Below are 19,572 nucleotides of genomic sequence, written 5' to 3' on the forward strand. Positions count from 1 at the left end.
GAAAAGATGAGTCGTCCAGAAGAGTTCCAAGAGATGATGAAGGTAAGCAATTCAACCAGGCACCAGATTCTTTTTGTTGAGTAGCAAGTAAACGTGCTTTATCTCGAAGATTTTCTGTATTAGACGATAAAGTGTCCAAATTGCGAAGACAAATTTGCATATCCCAGTCACGTTGTGAAACGCTATTAATTGGTTCCTTCCTACTTAATTTTGACCAAAAAGCTTCAACAAGGACTGTATCTGACGATTGAGAGATATAGGCAGGTAAAATTGTAAGCAGTAATTTTGCAACTCCATGTATGGAGCCTAGAAAAGAGGAGTAACATAAAGATGTCAACTTGCGGAATCCTAAACCTCCCAAAGATACTGGAAGAGTAGATTGAGACCAAGAATTTTGATTGAAACTACAATTACAGATATCTTTCAAAGTTTGTTTTAAAAAAGTGTCATATTCAATAAGATCGTCATTAGATCTCCAGCAAGGGGAACAACGCAATAAGTAAGTCATTCGAGGTATTGATAAAGAATTTTTTAAGAGAAAATAAGCTGAATGAGAAGGTAAAAATTTTAAACCATTAGAAAAACGTTTGAAGGTGTTAATTTTTTCTTTAATTGATTTACTGATACCACCATTCGTTAAAGGACAACCCAAAAGAGAAATGTTGTCGAACTCTTGAAGTGAAATTCCAGGGGCTATATTACTGAAATCATTTAATAAATTCGACTTTATTGTCGTATTATCAGAAATTATTAGAAGTTCACATTTCTTATAATTAAGTGATAAATCTATTTTTGAAGATAACTCAATAATTTTTTGAAAATCATTAAAAACAATACTAGAATCATCTGCTAAAACTCCATCATCCAAATACCAAACATTAAATTCTGATTTTAAAGATTTAATCACAGGATGAAGCGCAAGACAAAAGAGAACAGGACCCAAAGGATCTCCCTGTTGAACACCTGTTTCAGAAAGTATTATTTTATTTCCATATGACAAAATTGTTGGACCAAAATAACATTGAGTAAGATAAGGCGGAAAAGCAGGAATTAGCTCACTTGCTCTGTATAGAACAGCTGTACGAGAAATCGTATTAAAAGCATTGAAAAAATCAATTTTTAAAAAAGCTTTAACTGACGAATGGCTGTATGATAAATAGTTTCTTGCTGAATGAGCTCCTGCTTCTGCTCCATATTTTGTGCCAAAACCTAATTGTAAGGGATTTAGAAAATTTCCCATCTGTTCAGAAATCCGTGTGCAAACAATTTTAGCAGCTAATCTTCGTAATGTACAACCCACAGCTATTGGACGGATTCCTCCATCTTTTTTACTAAGAGCACAAAGTGAGGCTCCATAAAGAATCTGACTAATTTCTAAAGGTATTAAACCAAGAAACATTAAATCAATAATTTTAGCCAACGAAGAAAGAAGATTCGAAGATGATAAACCAAGTTTATCCGAAATTAAATCCTTTAAATGTTGAGGTTTCAAGGAGTCTAAACCACCAGCTGAACCAGGGTAAAAAGACATAATAGCATTGTAAACTTCATTTGAAGTAACAGAAGAACAAGATGAAAGTCCATCAATTATATTAGGTTTAATTGTTTTTTCTTGAGGCTTCGGATGTTTTTCTTGTAGTTTTAAAAAAGTTGTGTCATCATTTGGAGCTAGAGAGTCCTGGGAACATAAAAGACGAATTGCTCCTCTTAAATCACCATTAGACAATTTGGATTCAATTTTTTTATAAATATTATTAATTCCTGTTTTTTTTTATTAATTTTTGTTGGTTTTGATTTTGATAAGTAAATATTAAATAATGATTGAGATGATAAATCTTTGTTACGTTTCCAAAATTCAAGATTTATTTTAACTGCAGATGATAAAGATTGTGTTTTCTTTAAAGATTTTTCAGGAACACGTAGAACACAATATGGGAAAATCAATAAACGAAGCCATTTGACTAAAGAATTGTCATTTATACACGAAATTAAAATATTTGAAAGCTCATCAGCTACAGCAATACGAGCACCTTTAGGAATTCGATTCAAAATTGGTGTAGAAGTGCGTAATTTAGAAATTAAGCCAACTATAGATGATGGATCAGAAAAATCTACAGATGGATTCAAATTACTACCATTCAAATTACTGCCATGCATAATTCTAGTGTGGTGCTTTAACCCATTTGTGCCCCGAAAAAATTTATAACAAATCAGACATTGAGAGTCCTTTCCATAATTTGTGTTAGCAGCGTTATTAAAAATAATAGGAATAATATCCAATCTTGCATCTTGAGAAGAGACTATGGTATCAATATCTACCTCTGCGGTCTTTAAAACTTGGTTTGTTGAGATTCTTAAACGAACATCTTGACTGTTTTCTTCAAAACACTTAAAAGGCGTAACTTTTGTAGTAGGATGTATTCTTGAAAGGTGAATTTTCAAACCATTGAAATTTTTGAAGTAACGTTGACATATATCACAAAAATTTTCATCAATTATTTTGACATCAGACTTAATTATGGAATTATTCGCATTAGATGGGCCTGCGTCTTGAAGATCTTCTTTACATAGGTTCCAATTATGTATTATATTTCTAGATTTGTCACTACATGGATATTTAGATGGTAAATATTCTTCATCTGAGGAATATTCTGTAGACATAAAAATTACAACTTTCTTTCTTTTGTTTTTTTTTAATTGTAATTGTCAGAAATAATTTATTATGACGTAATATTCAATTATTATGTTTTTGCAACAATCAAATTTGTTTCGATAGTTACTAATATAATTTTTTAAGGTAATTTTATACGGTGCGATCAATTAAAAAATAAATCGAGTCGGCGTGTTACCTATGGCAACCATGCTATAGCATAGGCTCCAAAGCAAACTAGATTTATTTTTTAAATGATCGCTCGGTATGTACACGATTGGTCAATTAAAAACGTTCTTATTTTAAAATCCAATGAGGATGGATTTTTTTAAATGTTTTTCCTATTATTCCCAGAAGATGACGATTTCACCGTATTATTTTGGTCTGCCAGTTCTGATAGACCCTGTATATCCCAGGAAACGAACACGAAAAACATATTACCGTGTTACCTGAATTTAATGAGTAAACTAAAAACAATTGAAAAAATTCTGTGTGCCTCACCCATATAAGTGAACGGTTGAAGTAAAACTTCTATGGTCTTCGTTAAACACGCGAATTGAAATTAATGTTATATACATTCATGTTTTTTTTTTGTTTTTCATAATAAGTCTCTCCGTTATTAATTATTATATCTAAAGGAGGGAGACCCGGTGATACTTCTGGATATTTAATTATTTAATGACTTTTTACATGTCAAACATACAATGACACTATTTGAACGTATAAACATATTTTGGTAATATAGTATTGATAATATCAATGTACCTCATCAAGAGATACATTCTTAAACCTTATGGTTATGATCGCAAACGTGCAAGGAATTGTCAGTAAATTTTTTGAGCACCTTCATGACGAATTATATAATTTGTGTATCGTAAAGTAGCCTCGTTATGTTGCTCACAAATCAACGAATTAACAATGTTTGACGCAAATTGTTACTAGTAGAAGATCTCTCGCTGTAAAATGTAGCCTACCGTATTTGTAATGTAAACAACTATTTCATGCCAGTTGATGACATTTCAAAATCAATACATAAGTTTAACTCTTCTAAAAAGCACTCGCGTCATTAATGCTTCCTTATTCCATTATTGACAAAATATTGCCCAACAACAGCCCCGTACGTTCGGTTCTAATTCTATTTATATAGCAATTATATTTCCGGAACATATTTATATCAGAGCTTTCAGTAGTTTAGTAGTTCCGTTTGGGTCAACAGTCATGGATTTGGGAGCAATAAAAACAATTTTCTCTTTTGGAAGTTTATTAGCGTTGACACCACCAAAAATCGAAAATGTGACCACTAGCATGCCACGAAAATTATATATAATGGCAATGTTTGTTTTTTACTGCATTTGTTCAATCGTAATTTTTATATCCAGGAAGTCGCACTATTCAAGATTGGCTTTGATACCTTCAGTTTTGCGAATACTTCTAGAAGTCGACTTACTCACTTACGGTTTTTACACTGTGATTGTCGTCGGACTGATGAAGAGAAAACAATGGTCGTTGCTGATACGAAATCTGGAAAGAGTCGAGTGTGAAGTGAACAATAAAATATCTCTCTATTGGATATTTTTTGTATCAAATGCCATATATTTCGCCATGAATGTTTACACGTTCTACGTTTGGATAGACGTTATAGGTGTAAAATTCATCAAGGGCTACTGTGTTGAGAGCTTGCAAGTTTATTCACAATTTTTTAATACAGTTTTGGCTTGTGTCATTTTGAAGATGATACAGTCGCGATACAAGTATCAAAAATTCTTATTAAACCGACACCTTACTCTAGCACGAAAACAACTCTCAAACTTGATTCTACTCAAAGTCAAACGAAATCTTTTAGTTCTTAAAGAAACAGTCGATCATTTCAACGACATCTTCGGTTGGGCCATTCTTCTCAACATTTTCTTTGCCTCCTTGAGGGGTTTGATTTACCTGGATGATACGATTAAAGGAGTTGATAACATCAAGAATGTTTCTCGAAACTACTGGCAAATAGCATCTCAAATTTTTTTGGTATTGATTTTCTGGGTAAGTCTTGCTGATTTTGAAACTCCAGTTTCACGGTTTTTTTTTGCAGATTGGCATCTTCGCTTTGATTCTATGGTGTGACACCATAAGAAAGGAATTCGAGGAGTTACTTTCGTACTGTTACCAGATGCAAACCCGCATTGCTGAGTCCTCTTTCACGGAAAATGATATGTGCATCTTTACCAAAAGTGTTTCTCAAAGTATGCCAGAATTTACCGCCGCTCGGTACTTTTCCATCGACAGGTCCACAATTTTCAGCATTTTAAATTCCATCACCACTTTTCTTCTTGTCATGATTCAGTTTAAGTCGCTTTAAATGCAACACATGCAAAAACTTTGCATAAACTGTGTACAAATTTAATAAAGTTTGCCCTAACATGTTATTTTATTCAGCTGCTAAACGAACTCCGACATCATGGTTTTTTGAAAATCTTTGGCACCCTCCACATTTTTTTTTAATTCATTTATTATCAACTGTTAAGAATAGTATCGGGCCTTCAAATAAATATATATTTAGAGTAGGCGTAGGCGACATTCTAATTCTGTTAACAGTGTAAAGTAATTTCTGTAGGTAACCAATTATTCTCCGGAGTTACACAGGGTACATAGTGAGCTAGCTTTTCCTCAATTTCATATTGTCATATTCCGTGGATGGGGAATAGGGAGAATTAAAAATATTTTCTAACCTAATTTTATTTCGTTAAATTGTCAGACGTTTCTTGTGTCATTTTCTACGCTGGAAAAATGTAGCTAACAATTGAATTTCCATAGGTTGCTCTAAATATAAATTTATTTGAAGGCCCTTTACATTTTTCAATGAGTGTATAAAAATTGTCTCGCCTACGGCTCATGTTGCAATTTTCATTTTCCTGAATAATAGCCATTTTACGCGAGTAAAAGACTATCCTTTCCCCACGACTATACAAAAAAAACACCAATGTTTGAAATAGTTATTTACGAAATGAGTGCCAGAAGATATTTTTCGCGTATTTAAGGCACGAGCGACGAAGGAGCGAGTGGTTCATTTGCGCGAATGTGCCGATACGTCTTCTCGCATCGACGTTCGTACAATATTTTTTGAAACGAACATTATGTCTGATTGGTCGTAAGTGGGTATACCCTTTGTGAATACGATGACGCTTGTCCATGCGCTTGCCAAAGTGTCCATCGAATTAATGGCGAATTATTTTCACTCTTTCGAAATTTTTATCATCCAAATTGGATAAATGGCGTTTTGTAACTCAGAGTTTATTACTTATGAAGTCAAATTATTTTCAGAATGCTCAAAAAGGTGAATGCTTTTTCGATTTTTTTGAAGCACTAGTGCGCCCGCGAACGCATAGTGGTGCGCGAATATCGATTTCGCCCACTACTATGCGGTCGCGAAATATCATTTTGAAGGTAGTGAGTACAAAAAATTAATTTAATAGTCGTGGAGAAAAATAATTCCGATACCAATCTATGATTGTTTGCGAAAAATAAAATTTATCGGACACTTAAAAGAAAAAAGTAAAATAAATCACATTTGTGTATAGTGTGTTTGTATCCACATATTTACAAATAATGTATTTCTAATTCAACGACATTGAACTGTGTAGCTTTCAACTGACAACTTTCTACCCTCCAATGAGGAACGTTGGTGATGCAGATATTATTGTAACAATTTAAATTCAACTTCTAGAAAATGGATTTAAAAGCAATTGACCTGGTTTTTCGATTCGGAAATATCTTTTTCTGAATTCCTCCCTCAGCAAAACTTAAGAGAAATTTAAGTTGTGATCAGAAAATGAACAGTTTTTGCTTATTCGGCATCTTAACCACATATATTTTTTACAATATAATCGTCAGGAGGACAGTTTATTCGAGACTAAGTGTTACTCAATTGATCATGGCAATCTTGACAACTACAGCCTACTGCCTCCACAATTCTTATATTTTTACAAGCATACCAAATTGATTAAGTTGGTAGAATGTCTTGGAACTACTCAATGTCACAAGAACGAACTCAAGATATATTATATTGTGATGTCACAACTGGTCATTTTAACTTTAATAATAGCTGGAAATGCTGTTGATTCATTTTTCCTCGACTTCAATTCCGTGCTGGCTAACGCAATGGTTTGCACTGAAACTTATCTGCAATTATTTGACGCATCTTTGCGCTGCACTATCCTGGAGATGTTACTGTCGCGATTCAAATATCAAAATTATTTGTTGACTCAAGCGTCGTTACAGAAGTTGGAATACCATTCCTATTTAAATATGGTGAGGAGGAATAAATACAATATTTTAATTTTGAAAAATGCAGTCAAAATCTACAATGACATTTTTGGCTGGACCACACTTTTAAATATTTCACAACCTCCATCAGGACACTTCTCGACATCGACATCTTTATGAAAATTGATATTAGTTTCGATTTGGTGTATACTTCAGGTGACATATTCAACATGTTTTTTCAAATGACGGTGCTTTCCACATGTTGGGTGATACATTTTGTCCATTTTAAGTAAGAGCGTCACTAAAGATTTTATTTTAGTGCGGCGTATTTGCAAATATATTTCTGTGCGATTCCATATTGAAAGAATATGAAGATATCTTGATGCTGGCGTGTAAATTGGAAACATGCTTAAACGAGGATATCTTGTATGGCTCCAAAAATTTCAAATCACTGGCCGACATACTATGGCAAAATCGTTTTGAATTTAATACTGCAAGATTTTTTTCTATTAACAAGTCCACGTTGTTCGGTGTTTTGTACGTAATGATTACATTTCTGATTGTAATTATTCAGTTTAAGATGAATTTGTAAACATTGTGAGATATTTTTTAGTATTACATATTTCCTCTAATATTTCAAAAAGGTTTGCTTATTGTCTACTTTAGCAAGATAGTTGGAGATGAGTGAAAGACATATGAATAACTTTCCACTGTGTGGTTAACTTTTTCTTGACTTCATCCACCGAAAATCGTCTGCAACGGTTTACAAAATAATTTGTCACAGCTGTGGAATGTTTTCCCATCGCCACTTATCCCTAAATGTCGACAAATAAGAATAACACAGGAGATCCAATATAATTTTATTTACCGAACTATCAAAACAAATTAACAATTAACGTTAAATCTAAACGCTTTCGAAAAGAATTTAGGTCACCGGTGACAAATCAATAACTGGGGTCTGTTCTGCACTGATGTGTCAAGCACTTAGTTTTGAAATATCGAGCGGTAAAGTAGTTATGTTAAAACTAATCGTATTAACTACCGGGTCTAATGTACCTAAAAGTTTTTACATCAAAATAATCCTTTAATTGTCAGGATTACGTTTTATGCTTTGGGTATTACATGCATTATTTTTAAATATAATAAAACCCGGTTGGGCCATTTTTCAAGATTAACAACACCGTTGCTTTAAAATTGACGTTTCTTTGACATTTAACCGTACAATCTGCTTAACAGTGGGGTTGCGTTTGACAGTAAAACTGGTAAATTACCGATTCTTACAAATGTAAAATGTTGCTTTTGTTTATTTAATACATTGTCTCCATTATCAGATAATATGAATAAAATGTACAATTATAAAGTAGCGTTTGAGACCACAAATTGTCTACGCCCATGAATTGAATGCTTATTTGCATAGAATTCCGCTACGACATGACCGACAATTTGCAACGCCTGCTCTCATTTGATTTTTTGTTAACGTTGTACAGGGTCATTATAAATTATTGTACCATCGTAGTTGGCGTTGAAAACCCATACAAATTTTGGATGTGCCGCCAGGCTCCCAACGTTAAACAAACTATATATGGTAGACAGATTTCCACTACCGCCAGCAGCGCTACCTATTGGCGATACTAGTCTCCCTCATGTTTTGAAGCTTGTGGCACATTTACTAAGCCACATTTACTAAGACAATCATGTATAACACGTCACTCGTCAGATATCTTGAGAAAGTATTTATAAATATAACCATGAATTTAAGAAACAATTTGCAATATTTAGGTATTTTTTAATTACTTAATTGCAACAGTATCTGGCTATAACAATCAAATGAAAATAATGTAATTCTTGAACTGGATACACACAATCACAAAAGTTATTATGGAATTTATGAGATGAAGGATCGTAGACCTGTTGATGATGAAAAATCTATCGGCTGTAAATTTAGGTCGATTATCTAAAAACAGCTGTACCAGTTTCGGAAACTCTCTGTTACACCACTTTAGATCTGTTTGGACAAGCTTGGATTTATATAAATCTCGCAGAGCCTGATCAAAATCTTCTAAGATGGCTTCGCATAAGAATGTTCCTTGCAGTACCATACTCTGTGAAACAAATCTTTCAATCCGCTTTACATAAACTCCACAAATCTACTCACCCACATTAGAACCAACACTGTGAAGTTGAATTACGTGAAGAAAAATATTAAAAGTGGAACTAAACTGAGCAGATTCATCTTGAGTCTTGAGAATGCCATCCAAATAAACAATACTTTTCGATGAAGTGAAAAGTATGTTTAAAAGAACCGTTCCGCCGAAAATGTCGTTGAATATGTCAACGGTTTGTTTGAGTGTGAAGATCTTCTTTTTCAAAATTCTTAATTCATTTAAATTTGCTGCACAGGAACTGAACACTCGACTTGACAAAGTCTTCTGATATCTCGCCCGTAGCATTTTGACGACCACACAATAGAACATGATGAAGAAGAATTGCGTGTAAAACTGAAAACTGGAAATTCAGTCAAGTAGAGTAAAATTGACTGGTATAAGTTGTAACTGACATAACAAATGTAAAACATAGAACTTATAACAACACAAAATGATGCTTGTGCCAGTATGAAGGTCAGATAATAAGATTTCTGTAAGGATTCACTCTCTTGGTTCATATCATAAAAGCTTTCTTTCTGATTTAATATCAAATTGAACCACTTGGCTTTTTGTATTATTATCACCACCACCAGTGTGTAAACGTTATGGACATAGCGAACAACGTCTGTAAATACCCACAAAACCAGTTGTATTGGGTTATACCTATAGTATACAGCATGAGTCAGCTAAAAGAGGTCAGTCGTATAAAAAAGAAACTAAAGAATAATTCGAAAATTGTTTGTGGTAAATTTAATGTGTGGTGTCGTCTCAATGTATGCAGGTTTTTTTAGGATTCTATGATAACCCTGTTAGGAGATATGAATTAAAACAAGACGGCAAGAAAAAATTGTTTGTACAAATTTGTACCTTTTTATATTCCGTTGAAGAAGGATTTTTTTTAAATAATGTTAGTGCATTTGTTTTGGTGAAAATTAAACAGATTACTCAAAACAATCCCTTATTCCCAAGAATTATTCTAGCCATGTTGTCATTTGCATTCACAACAGAGTGAAGTAGTGATCCTGTTGTCTTCTGTTTTGAATAAATGAGCAACATTGCTGTAATAATTCTTGAGAGTAAGGGATTATTTTGAGCAAATTTGTTTAATTTTTACCAAAACAAATGCAGTAACGTTATTAAAAGAAAATCTTGTTTTAACTGAATATAAAGAGGTATAAATTTGCACAAAAAAAAATTTTTTTTGACGTCTTGTTTTAATTAATATCTCCTAACAGGTTTATAATAGAATCCTAAAAAAATGTGTGTTTTAGCTAACTCAGGCTGTATAGGCAGGTGCTCTGTAGTAAAGAGAAATACCTGAACCTGCAGTAAAAAACAAAAACACCATTAAATTATAAGTGCTTTGCCAAAAGCTGGTTTCGTAATTGTCGAGCGTGGACGGTGTAACAGCAAAATTTTTTCAATCCATAGCAGAACAACTTGGTATTATATTGTATCACAGCAAACTGCCAATTATGGGAAATTGTGGTAACGACCAATGATGGTGCATTGGTTAATAGCAATCCATCATCATCCATTATTCCGTGATTGTAAATCTATATTTTTCTCAAATATATTTCCCATTTGAATAAATAAAATTTCCCGCTGACAACGTAAATAGCCGATTCGTCGTCGACTGAATACGGTTATTTAGTTCGGCCTCACGTTAGGGTTGCGCTAGCATCGCCCACGTCTCCTAGGTTTTATATGGACTTTAACAGTCTTGATTCGTTATTGGTCTGTGGAGCAAGTTCATGTGTAGATTTCCGTTTTTCAACAAAAATAACTATTTCCTTTATATTACAACAAACATGCTATAATCTGTGCTTATAAGATAAAATTACTGTTATGAAATTTGAGGTTAGAATTAATAGCGTCACTTGTGCTGCATTATTATTGTTGTTGTTTTGTTGATACTTCATGGGCAATTGTAATATTGTTGATATGATTGTTTATTAGTGATTTTGGTGATAAGTTGGCAACATGATTTTACCAGAACATTATATCCGAACTAAAGAGTGGATATATACGGTGAACTTAAAGTGGACTACGTTAGAACGCATTAGCATAGTCCGAACTAACGGCTGCATGTATACGTAGTAATTGTTAAATAATAAAGGTGAGGACTTTCTTGGACTGAAAAGACAAAGAGGCTGGAGGTCTTCAAGTACCTACAGCTGAAAGCTACATTGTAGATTGTGTCGAAAACAGGATTCAATTTTCAAGAAAAATTCTGCATGGCGATGGCGTTACAAATAAGGAATTTTCACTGTCAAATCAGTTTACTCGCTTTTGTCGGTTTCGTTGTTAACTTATTAAACATCTCTGCGAGATTATGGGACAGAAGGTGAGAGGTAGTCCCTGTCACAATTAGGATGTAGGTATTAATTGCCACAAACCTATTTATTCGTCTGGATTTTCTTGTGATTCTCTGTTTGATCTCATCATAAAGAAATGATGATTATTACGAATTCGGTCTAAAAGAAAAACTTCATGAACAAGTTGTGTCATTTTTGGACAAGTATTACGTATTGTAAGAATACCGGTGCATTATTGATTAAGTTTGCTGTGTTCGCTGCCAGAAAAAGGAAGTAGATTTGAGCGACGAACAACGAGTAGAAAATTCCTTGAATTACATTATAAATGAGTTTATTAATATTTTAAGCTAATGAAGCAGGAAATCAATTAAAGCAGTTTAAATATTTATCATCAACAGGTAGATTAAAAGTAGTAATTTAAAGAAGAAAGAAAAATGAAAAGACAATTATCTGTTTATGGGCAGTATTAATTCGTTTTTCCTAAACTAGAAATGCGAATCGAGAACTCGCTTCAATGGTAAGCTGTGTATGACCAAACTCAAATGCCTATTCGGCCATTTAGAAAATAATTTGTTGAATTTGTAATTTTTCAAACATCAGAAAATTGTTTGCCTGAATATGGTTATATTTTTCGGCTTCCCCAACTGGTAAACACACTTTTACTTTTCACTTTAGTTTTTACTTCCAAGATCCAAGGACGGTCGCGATACGGCACGATTTTTGCTATTTTTTTTTAACATTATAAAATGTTGGTGCTTCGTAGTAGGAAAAATTTAATACAATACACGATGCGCAAGTTTCTTCTTTCACCGCGGAGGTTTCACGGCCCTCGGCTGTCGCCTCGGGTCTTGAACTACCTCCTTGGCAAAAAAGTTCACTTACGCATCTGGTAATGTAAATAACTATTGTGTTACGTAAATAAACTGTTTTCTATTAGTTACCTAGCAACACGTTCACTGCGTTGAAAATTTAGATTTGTTTCAAAAATTTGAATTTTAAAATTTAGTTGCGTCTGGACGTGAGTTTTCATGAACGCGGAGTAACGAAATCAGACGAATTCGGATTATAATGTACACAATGATAAATAAAAACTTTTGCGAATTATGGAAGAATTAATTAAATTTATTGGGATTCGGATTAACGAGGTTGCACTGTCATTAATCCAAGTCATTAATTCCAAAAAGTCATTAGTTACCTGTATAGGTACTTGGAAATGCAACTCTCACATTTTTGTTACTTTTGTTTGGTGCTTTTGTATATTACAAAAAAACAATTTCTCAGGTCTTTTCTGCTTTTTTATTAATTCTGTTTATGTTTTGTATATTTATTATTTTTCCTTTAATTTGTAGAGTACGTTTATATTGTACATTATGGTGGTATAAAGATTTTTTTGAAAAAAAATTTGTTTAATTTCTAATGAATTTATTCCATACTTTTGCCGCTCACTGTATATTTTGCTGTATGCTCCGAAGTTATTACATTTTTTAAACAATTGCACGCATTAGAAACAAAAATCGTAAAATTTTAATTGAAATTAAACATACATATTTGTAGGGCAGTTCTGGGTAAATTATTATTAACTAAATTAATGACGAAATTGACAACACTGCGAATATTTAAAAACGAAACGTCATATGACAGGACCTGACGCCAATCTAACAAAAAAATATCCTGGCCTGCTGCGTGTTTAAAACAATCGTGAACGGCTATTATGTACGTAGGATTTTACCACTAAATTCACATTTGAACACTGGTTGGTTTGGGAGACGAAAATATCTAAAAGCTTAGTAATGACATTTGAGGATTATGAACTACGCCTCCGGCTGGTTCTGGCAGGTACCTAGACATTTCAGGTAAAATTAGGCGAACTGAAGAGCCGGTTGTTTCATTTCAAATATTGCAACCCAAACTACACGAATTCGGAAATTTTCATCAGGTAAACCCTACCCTTAAGGTACTGCTTGACCAGAATAGCTTGGCGGATGAAATGCGCACAAGAGGAAACGAGCGAGTCTCTGTAAGACAAGGATATGGCTACGGTTGTAGATACGGTACACTCAACGAAGCAAATCTGCTCAAAACAGCCCGGATATGCTGTTCACTTTGAAGCTTGAAGCGCTGATTTTCGCCCGTTCGTACACAATCTAAACACTTCCAGACCCAACAAACAAGTGCGCTCCGCTAGTGGGAGGGATTTCAGTCCACTGCGTCACCCGCCAAGCTGTTTTGGCCGACCGATGTTGTAAATTTTTGGGGGATATTTACAACAGCGGTGGCACGCACGGTTAATTTACTCTTTTTACAGTTATTTTAAAATTAATGTGTGCATAGTTACTTTAATTTAGTTTACAAAAATTAAAATAAAGCCCAATTTACACACGAACGAGCCAAATACAAGGTTATTTTGTTCGACGAGCCCCTTAAAGACTCCAAATCGTTTAAAATCATTAAAAGTAGCTTGACGTTTCGTTTTGACAAGTTGTGACATTTATCAAAATCCGTTCACACAGAAGAAAATTCTCAAATTCCGACAGTGTCGAACAAAATAGTTACTACCCGTTTATTAAATTCCCGCACTGTCAGTGTCAAATTTTTGATTTTTTTTTTGGAATGTACCTATGGTGAGATACCTTTTCAGTTGCCATACACAAAATCTGGTTATAAAAACGTCAACAAGAAAAGTTTGGTTATGTTAATGGAATGAATTCTCTTCTTTCCAAATAATAATTAACAATACCCTGCTTCTTTCTGGCCGTTAACAGAATTCTTTTACATTTCATATCTTCTTCTTGTTCAACCATTTGGTGTAAGTAATACTTTGAATGAAAGAAGAATGAAAGAAAGTAAATGGATACCTAGTATTCATTATACAAGTTTTATAAGACACCATTTTGTCGCACGCGTTTTTTTTAGAAGCAAAAAGTGCTATAAAACAAACAAGTGCGACAAAATGGCTTATAAAACGAGTGTAATACAATATTTTGTCTATTTTGCCCCTATTTTAAATTTTAAGTTTAAAAAAAGTTTACAACATAATACTAGGAAAATTATATTTGGCAAATATAAAGGTTGGTGGCACTGGTAACTAGACGAACAAATGCAAGTTTTGAATTTAAAGTGTCGTGAAGCGCAGTGATCACTGATCAGTGATCACGTAGCAACAACTCACTGTGAGTCACTGCCAACATTAAAAATTTAAGTAAATGTTCCTGAAACGCGTATCGAAAAGAACTCCTTTTCGAAACCCGTTTGAGTGTTATTTATAATGACTGTGTTAAAGGTGCAAAATAAAAAAAAAAAGTTATTTATTATACGAGCTTTATAAGACATCATTTTGTCGCACGCGTTTTTTAGAGCACGAGGAGCGCAGCGACAAGTGCTATAAAGCAAACAAGTGCGACAAAATGGCTTACTGCAGCGTTTGGTTGGAGTACATTCTGGACGTCTTCTTCAGCCGACACGGACTTCCTCCACGGGATCGCCAACACCTGTTGCACTGGGAAAGCACCCCCTAATTTCCCCCTTATAAACACAAACACATACACTCGGCGCCACGGTGGTGAAGCCCCAGAAAATGGCGTCGGTTCCACCTTTTATATCTTTTGACCCTTCTTTCGCAAATTCGTCGCGGCCGGTACCGGAAGTCAGGGTCCGAGAGCCCGTTCTGGAATGTTCGCGAACCTTTACGATTTACGATTTGCCGCGAAATTGAAATTGTAACAGTACCTAAGCACATAGTGATTACTTATTTAATGCAAAGTTCCAATCAAAATCTACCTTTATCGAAAGAAGAAGGCATTTGGAAAAGGACAATATTAGTAGGTATAAAATAAATTTTTAAACTGTCAGCTAGAAAAATGTCAAATTTCTATAACAATATAATTCATGTATCACGTGATCATGAATGATCCAAGATCCAATGAAAACGCGTAAAGTCCTTAGTTGCATGGCTATCACAGCGATAATAAAAAATAAAAAAATAATTATCTTATTTACTTTCGTCGTTACGATTTTTGATTGAAATAAATTTGTCAGTTTGACAAATAAATGAATAATTTTGTCTTTCATTCATTATATTGTCTCATCGAATATAACACGTGGTATGATTAACCATCGATGATATTAAATTCGTGAAATTGAAGCAGAACATTTCTCCAGCTCAATTTCACTCATAATATCATCGATAAATAATCATAACAGTAGTTATATTATAGCTGAAAATAATCAAAGGCAAATTGACAATTAAGCTTGAACTACATCGAATTTTTCAAAACTGACAGAAATTTGATGTTCCACTTTTTATGCTCCCAATAGTACATCATAAAAGTGACGGCAAAAATTTCGTGGCCGCCATTGTATTACTTGAGACTAGAAGTTTGTTAAAGGGAAAACCCTTTCTAATAAAAGTAATTGCATTAATTACAAATTTAATGTAATTTTATTAAGGAAAACATATTACCGTGTCACCTGAATTTAATGAGTAAACTAAAAACAATTGAAAAACCTAATTGTCGTTGATGGCGGAATCAATCCAATCATTAAAAAAGTAGACTTGTGTGAATAGTCCGGAATTCCTATTCCACATGGTCTCAGGTACGATACAACATCCGTTCCTTCTTCATTACAGAGCAATGGACTTCCATTGTCTCCCATACAAACTGCTGCATCGTCACTGAAGATACAAATTGTCTTCTCCGCAACTTCGAAATCTGACGAGAATTTTTTCCATTCATCTTGGCATTTAGAATGGGGTATCGGTTTGACGTAACCTACAGTACTCCCACTACTCTAACGTTTTATGATAGGCAATTTTCGTATCCCACCTCCACCCGGCGGCACGGCAATTTTGCCGGAGTACATACACTATTACGGATAATACTATCAAGTAATAGTGCAGTGCTTATCAACATAATTACCGGCGTCTCGCTTCCACATTTTGACTTTTTTGTGTTTTATGTTCTGTGTCAATGTTAAGGAATTTCCTCACGATGTGACATGAGTATAATAATATACCTTTTTGAATTTCAACCACCAATGTGTTCTCTAAGTCCAAAATTTTTAAATTTTTAAAAAGAGATTGCGGTACTATTCCTGTTGCTGAAATTATAAATGGTAAAATCGAAATTTTTGGAACAGCTATATCTAAAAGATATGCTTGCTTTTTGTTGTTTATTTAAAATAATAATGTCTGGTCTGTTATGCTGAATATGAAGTTAAACAGCTTAACAAAGAATTAGGAAATGGCCGTAAATAAATAGACCTTTAAGAGTGGGTATTTACCCTGGGGACTCTGGATTTAGAAAGAGGGCAGACGGTACCAGGTAGTCTCTCTTGGACGAAGTGTTCCGCTTCTCACTAGGAGGTGTCAAATACTAATCTCCTCGTTTTTAGTATTGCCTATCAATCCTATCATAAAACGTTAGAGTTCTGGGAGTACCACAATTTCAGCTTCCTTGAGAGATTACCAAGAAAACTACTGGATCCTTTACCCAGCGCTTTGCAAAAAGTGTCATAATCGTCCAGTTCAGCTGTGGCTCTTTTTGGGAATTCTGTTACCTCTGACACATCTTCCGATAAGATTATAACAGCTATGTCATTTGCTGGGCTAGGTAGTCTAGTGTAATTCGGATGACTTACGAAATCTTTTACAGAATAATTCTTTCCGTTCCTTATTAGGTCATTCCTGCCAACAACTACTTTGCCGGTTCTAAAATGATTCAATTTTATGTGGTAGATTAAAATAAAATTAATTAATACGAACCCCTTCACACAATGAGCAGTTATTAAATGCCTTGAGTTAATCAGTATTCCTCCACATGCAAAGCCACCTTGTTTATTTACCAAAGCTACCACAAACAAATAGCTGCTGCTTGCTTCATTCTCACTATAATAAACAGGTAATAAACAAATGCAAAATTATTAACAAATTTTAAATTTGAGAAAACAAGTCATCTGTCGTCGGCCGAAAAATTAATACATTACTAATGCGGTAGGCATTTTACATTGTTCGGTTTTTGTTAAAACACTCCTGCTTCGCGGTCGTGTTTCAATCTGGCGCTGTAAAATGTAGCCTACCCTATTTGTAATGTAAACAACTATTTCATGCCAGTTGATGACATTTCAAAATCAATACACAAGTTTAACTCTTCTAAAAAGCACTCGCGTCATTAATGTTTCCTTATTCCATTATTGACAAAATATCGCCCGACAACAGCCCCGTAGGGTTGGTTCTAATTGTATTTATACAACTATTATGTTTCCGGAACATATTTATATCAGAGCCTACAGTAGTTCAGTGGTTCCCTTTTGATCAAGAGTCATGGATTTGGGAGCAATAAAAACAATTTTCTCTTTTGGAAGTTTATTAGCGTTGACACCACCAAAAATCGAAAATGTGACCACTAGCGTGCCACGAAAATTATATATAATTGCAATGTTTCTTTTTTACTGCATTTGTGCAATCATAATTTTTATATCCAGGAAGTCGGTCTATTCAAGATTGACTTTGATACCTGCAGTTTTGCGAATACTTCTAGAAGTCGACTTACTCATTTACGGTTTCTACACTGTGATTGTCGTCGGACTGATGAAGAGAAAACAATGGTCGCTGCTGATACGAAATCTGGAAAGAGTCGAGTGTGAAGTGAACAATCAAAGATCTCTCTATTGGATATTTTTTGCATCAAATGCCATATATTTCGCCATGAATATTTACACGTTATACGTTTGGATAGACGTTGTAGGTGTAAAATTCATTCAGGGCTTCTGTGTCGAGAGCTTGCAAGTTTATTCACAATTTTTTAACACAGTTTTGGCTTGTGTCATTTTGAAGATGATACAGTCGCGATACAAGTATCAAAAATTCTTATTAAACCAACACCTTACTCTAGCACGAAAACAACTTTCAAACTTGATTCTACTCAAAGTCAAACGAAATCTTTTAGTTCTTAAAGAAACAGTCGATCATTTCAACGACATCTTCGGTTGGGCCATTCTTCTCAACATTTTCTTTGGCTCCTTGAGGGGTTTGATTTACCTGGATGATGCGATTAAAGGAGTTGATAGCATCAAGAATGTTTCTAAAAACTACTGGCAAACAGCATCTCAATTTTTTTTCGTATTGTTATTCTGGGTAAGTCTTGCTGATTTTGAAACACCAGTTTCACTTTTTTTTGCAGATTGGCATCTTCGCTTTGATTCTATGGTGCGACATTATAAGAAAGGAATTCGAGGAGTTGCTTTCGTACTGTTACCAGATGCAAACCTACATTGCTGAGTCCACTTTCACGGAAAATGATATGTGCATCTTTACCAAAAGTGTTTCTCAAAGTATGCCAGAATTTACCGCCGCTCGGTACTTTTCCATCGACAGGTCCACAATTTTCAGCATTTTAAATTCCATCACCACTTTTCTTCTTGTCATGATTCAGTTTAAGTCGCTGTAAATGCAACACATGCAAAAATCTTTGCATAAACTGTGTACAAATTTAATAAATATCCAGCTGCTAAAAGAACTCGGATATCATCGTTTTTTGAAAATCTTTGGCACCCTCCACACTTTTCCCTAGAATGTGGTTTAAATTTATAAGTAGGAAAATAAAATTTGTGAAATATACATTATTCACGTTGGGTTGAACATTTCAAGGTCAAATAATTTTATTTTTTGGCTCTGTAATTATGTTTTGTAAATACTGGCATGCAGGTAAACAGCGTACTATTACGTTACGAGCTCCAAAACAACACAGTGAAAAATACTAAACTGTGTGTTATTTGCACCACAATGGTTTTTTGATTTTTAAACAGCGTTTAGTTATAAATAGTGCTGTTCTTAAATTTTGTTTAATTATAAAAAATTGAAAGTCGAAACCATATTCTCCGTAATTCTTTCAATAAACTATATATCTAAAAATCCAAAGGCACATATAAATATTAAAAACTTCTTACGTACAAATATTTAAAAATTTAGAACAGCAATTTCCTTCATGCAAAACTGAAAATTTGAGAAACGATATTTCAAATGCATCAAACCATATCTTGGGAGATCATTCAAAGTGTGTTAGATATTTTTAATAAAAGCAGTGACCAGTTAAGGGGAATTGTTTTGATAATTTTGTAAACAGTACTTTATTTGAGACATTTGTGCAAAGTTTAAATACTTAGAGTTTAAATAATGGTAATATGTATAGGAAAATAAAAAATGGAATATATT

At 33.9% G+C, this 19,572-nt stretch overlaps 1 protein-coding gene across 1 annotated transcript; it reads left to right on the plus strand.

Annotated features, from left to right (window-relative positions):
- Positions 1-6: 6 nt before the first annotated feature.
- On the plus strand, positions 7-18,808 carry LOC138129382 (uncharacterized). The gene is made up of 7 exons (XM_069045670.1): positions 7-42; positions 1,417-1,519; positions 3,798-3,984; positions 4,030-4,681; positions 4,731-4,906; positions 17,844-18,495; positions 18,542-18,808. Exons 1-7 carry the CDS (start codon positions 7-9, stop codon positions 18,806-18,808), a joined length of 2,073 nt encoding a protein of 690 aa, XP_068901771.1.
- The last annotated feature ends 764 nt before the right edge of the window (positions 18,809-19,572 follow it).

Source organism: Tenebrio molitor, chromosome 4 (assembly GCF_963966145.1).
Source record: "Tenebrio molitor chromosome 4, icTenMoli1.1, whole genome shotgun sequence".
In the NCBI taxonomy this organism is placed as follows: Eukaryota; Metazoa; Arthropoda; class Insecta; order Coleoptera; family Tenebrionidae; genus Tenebrio; species Tenebrio molitor.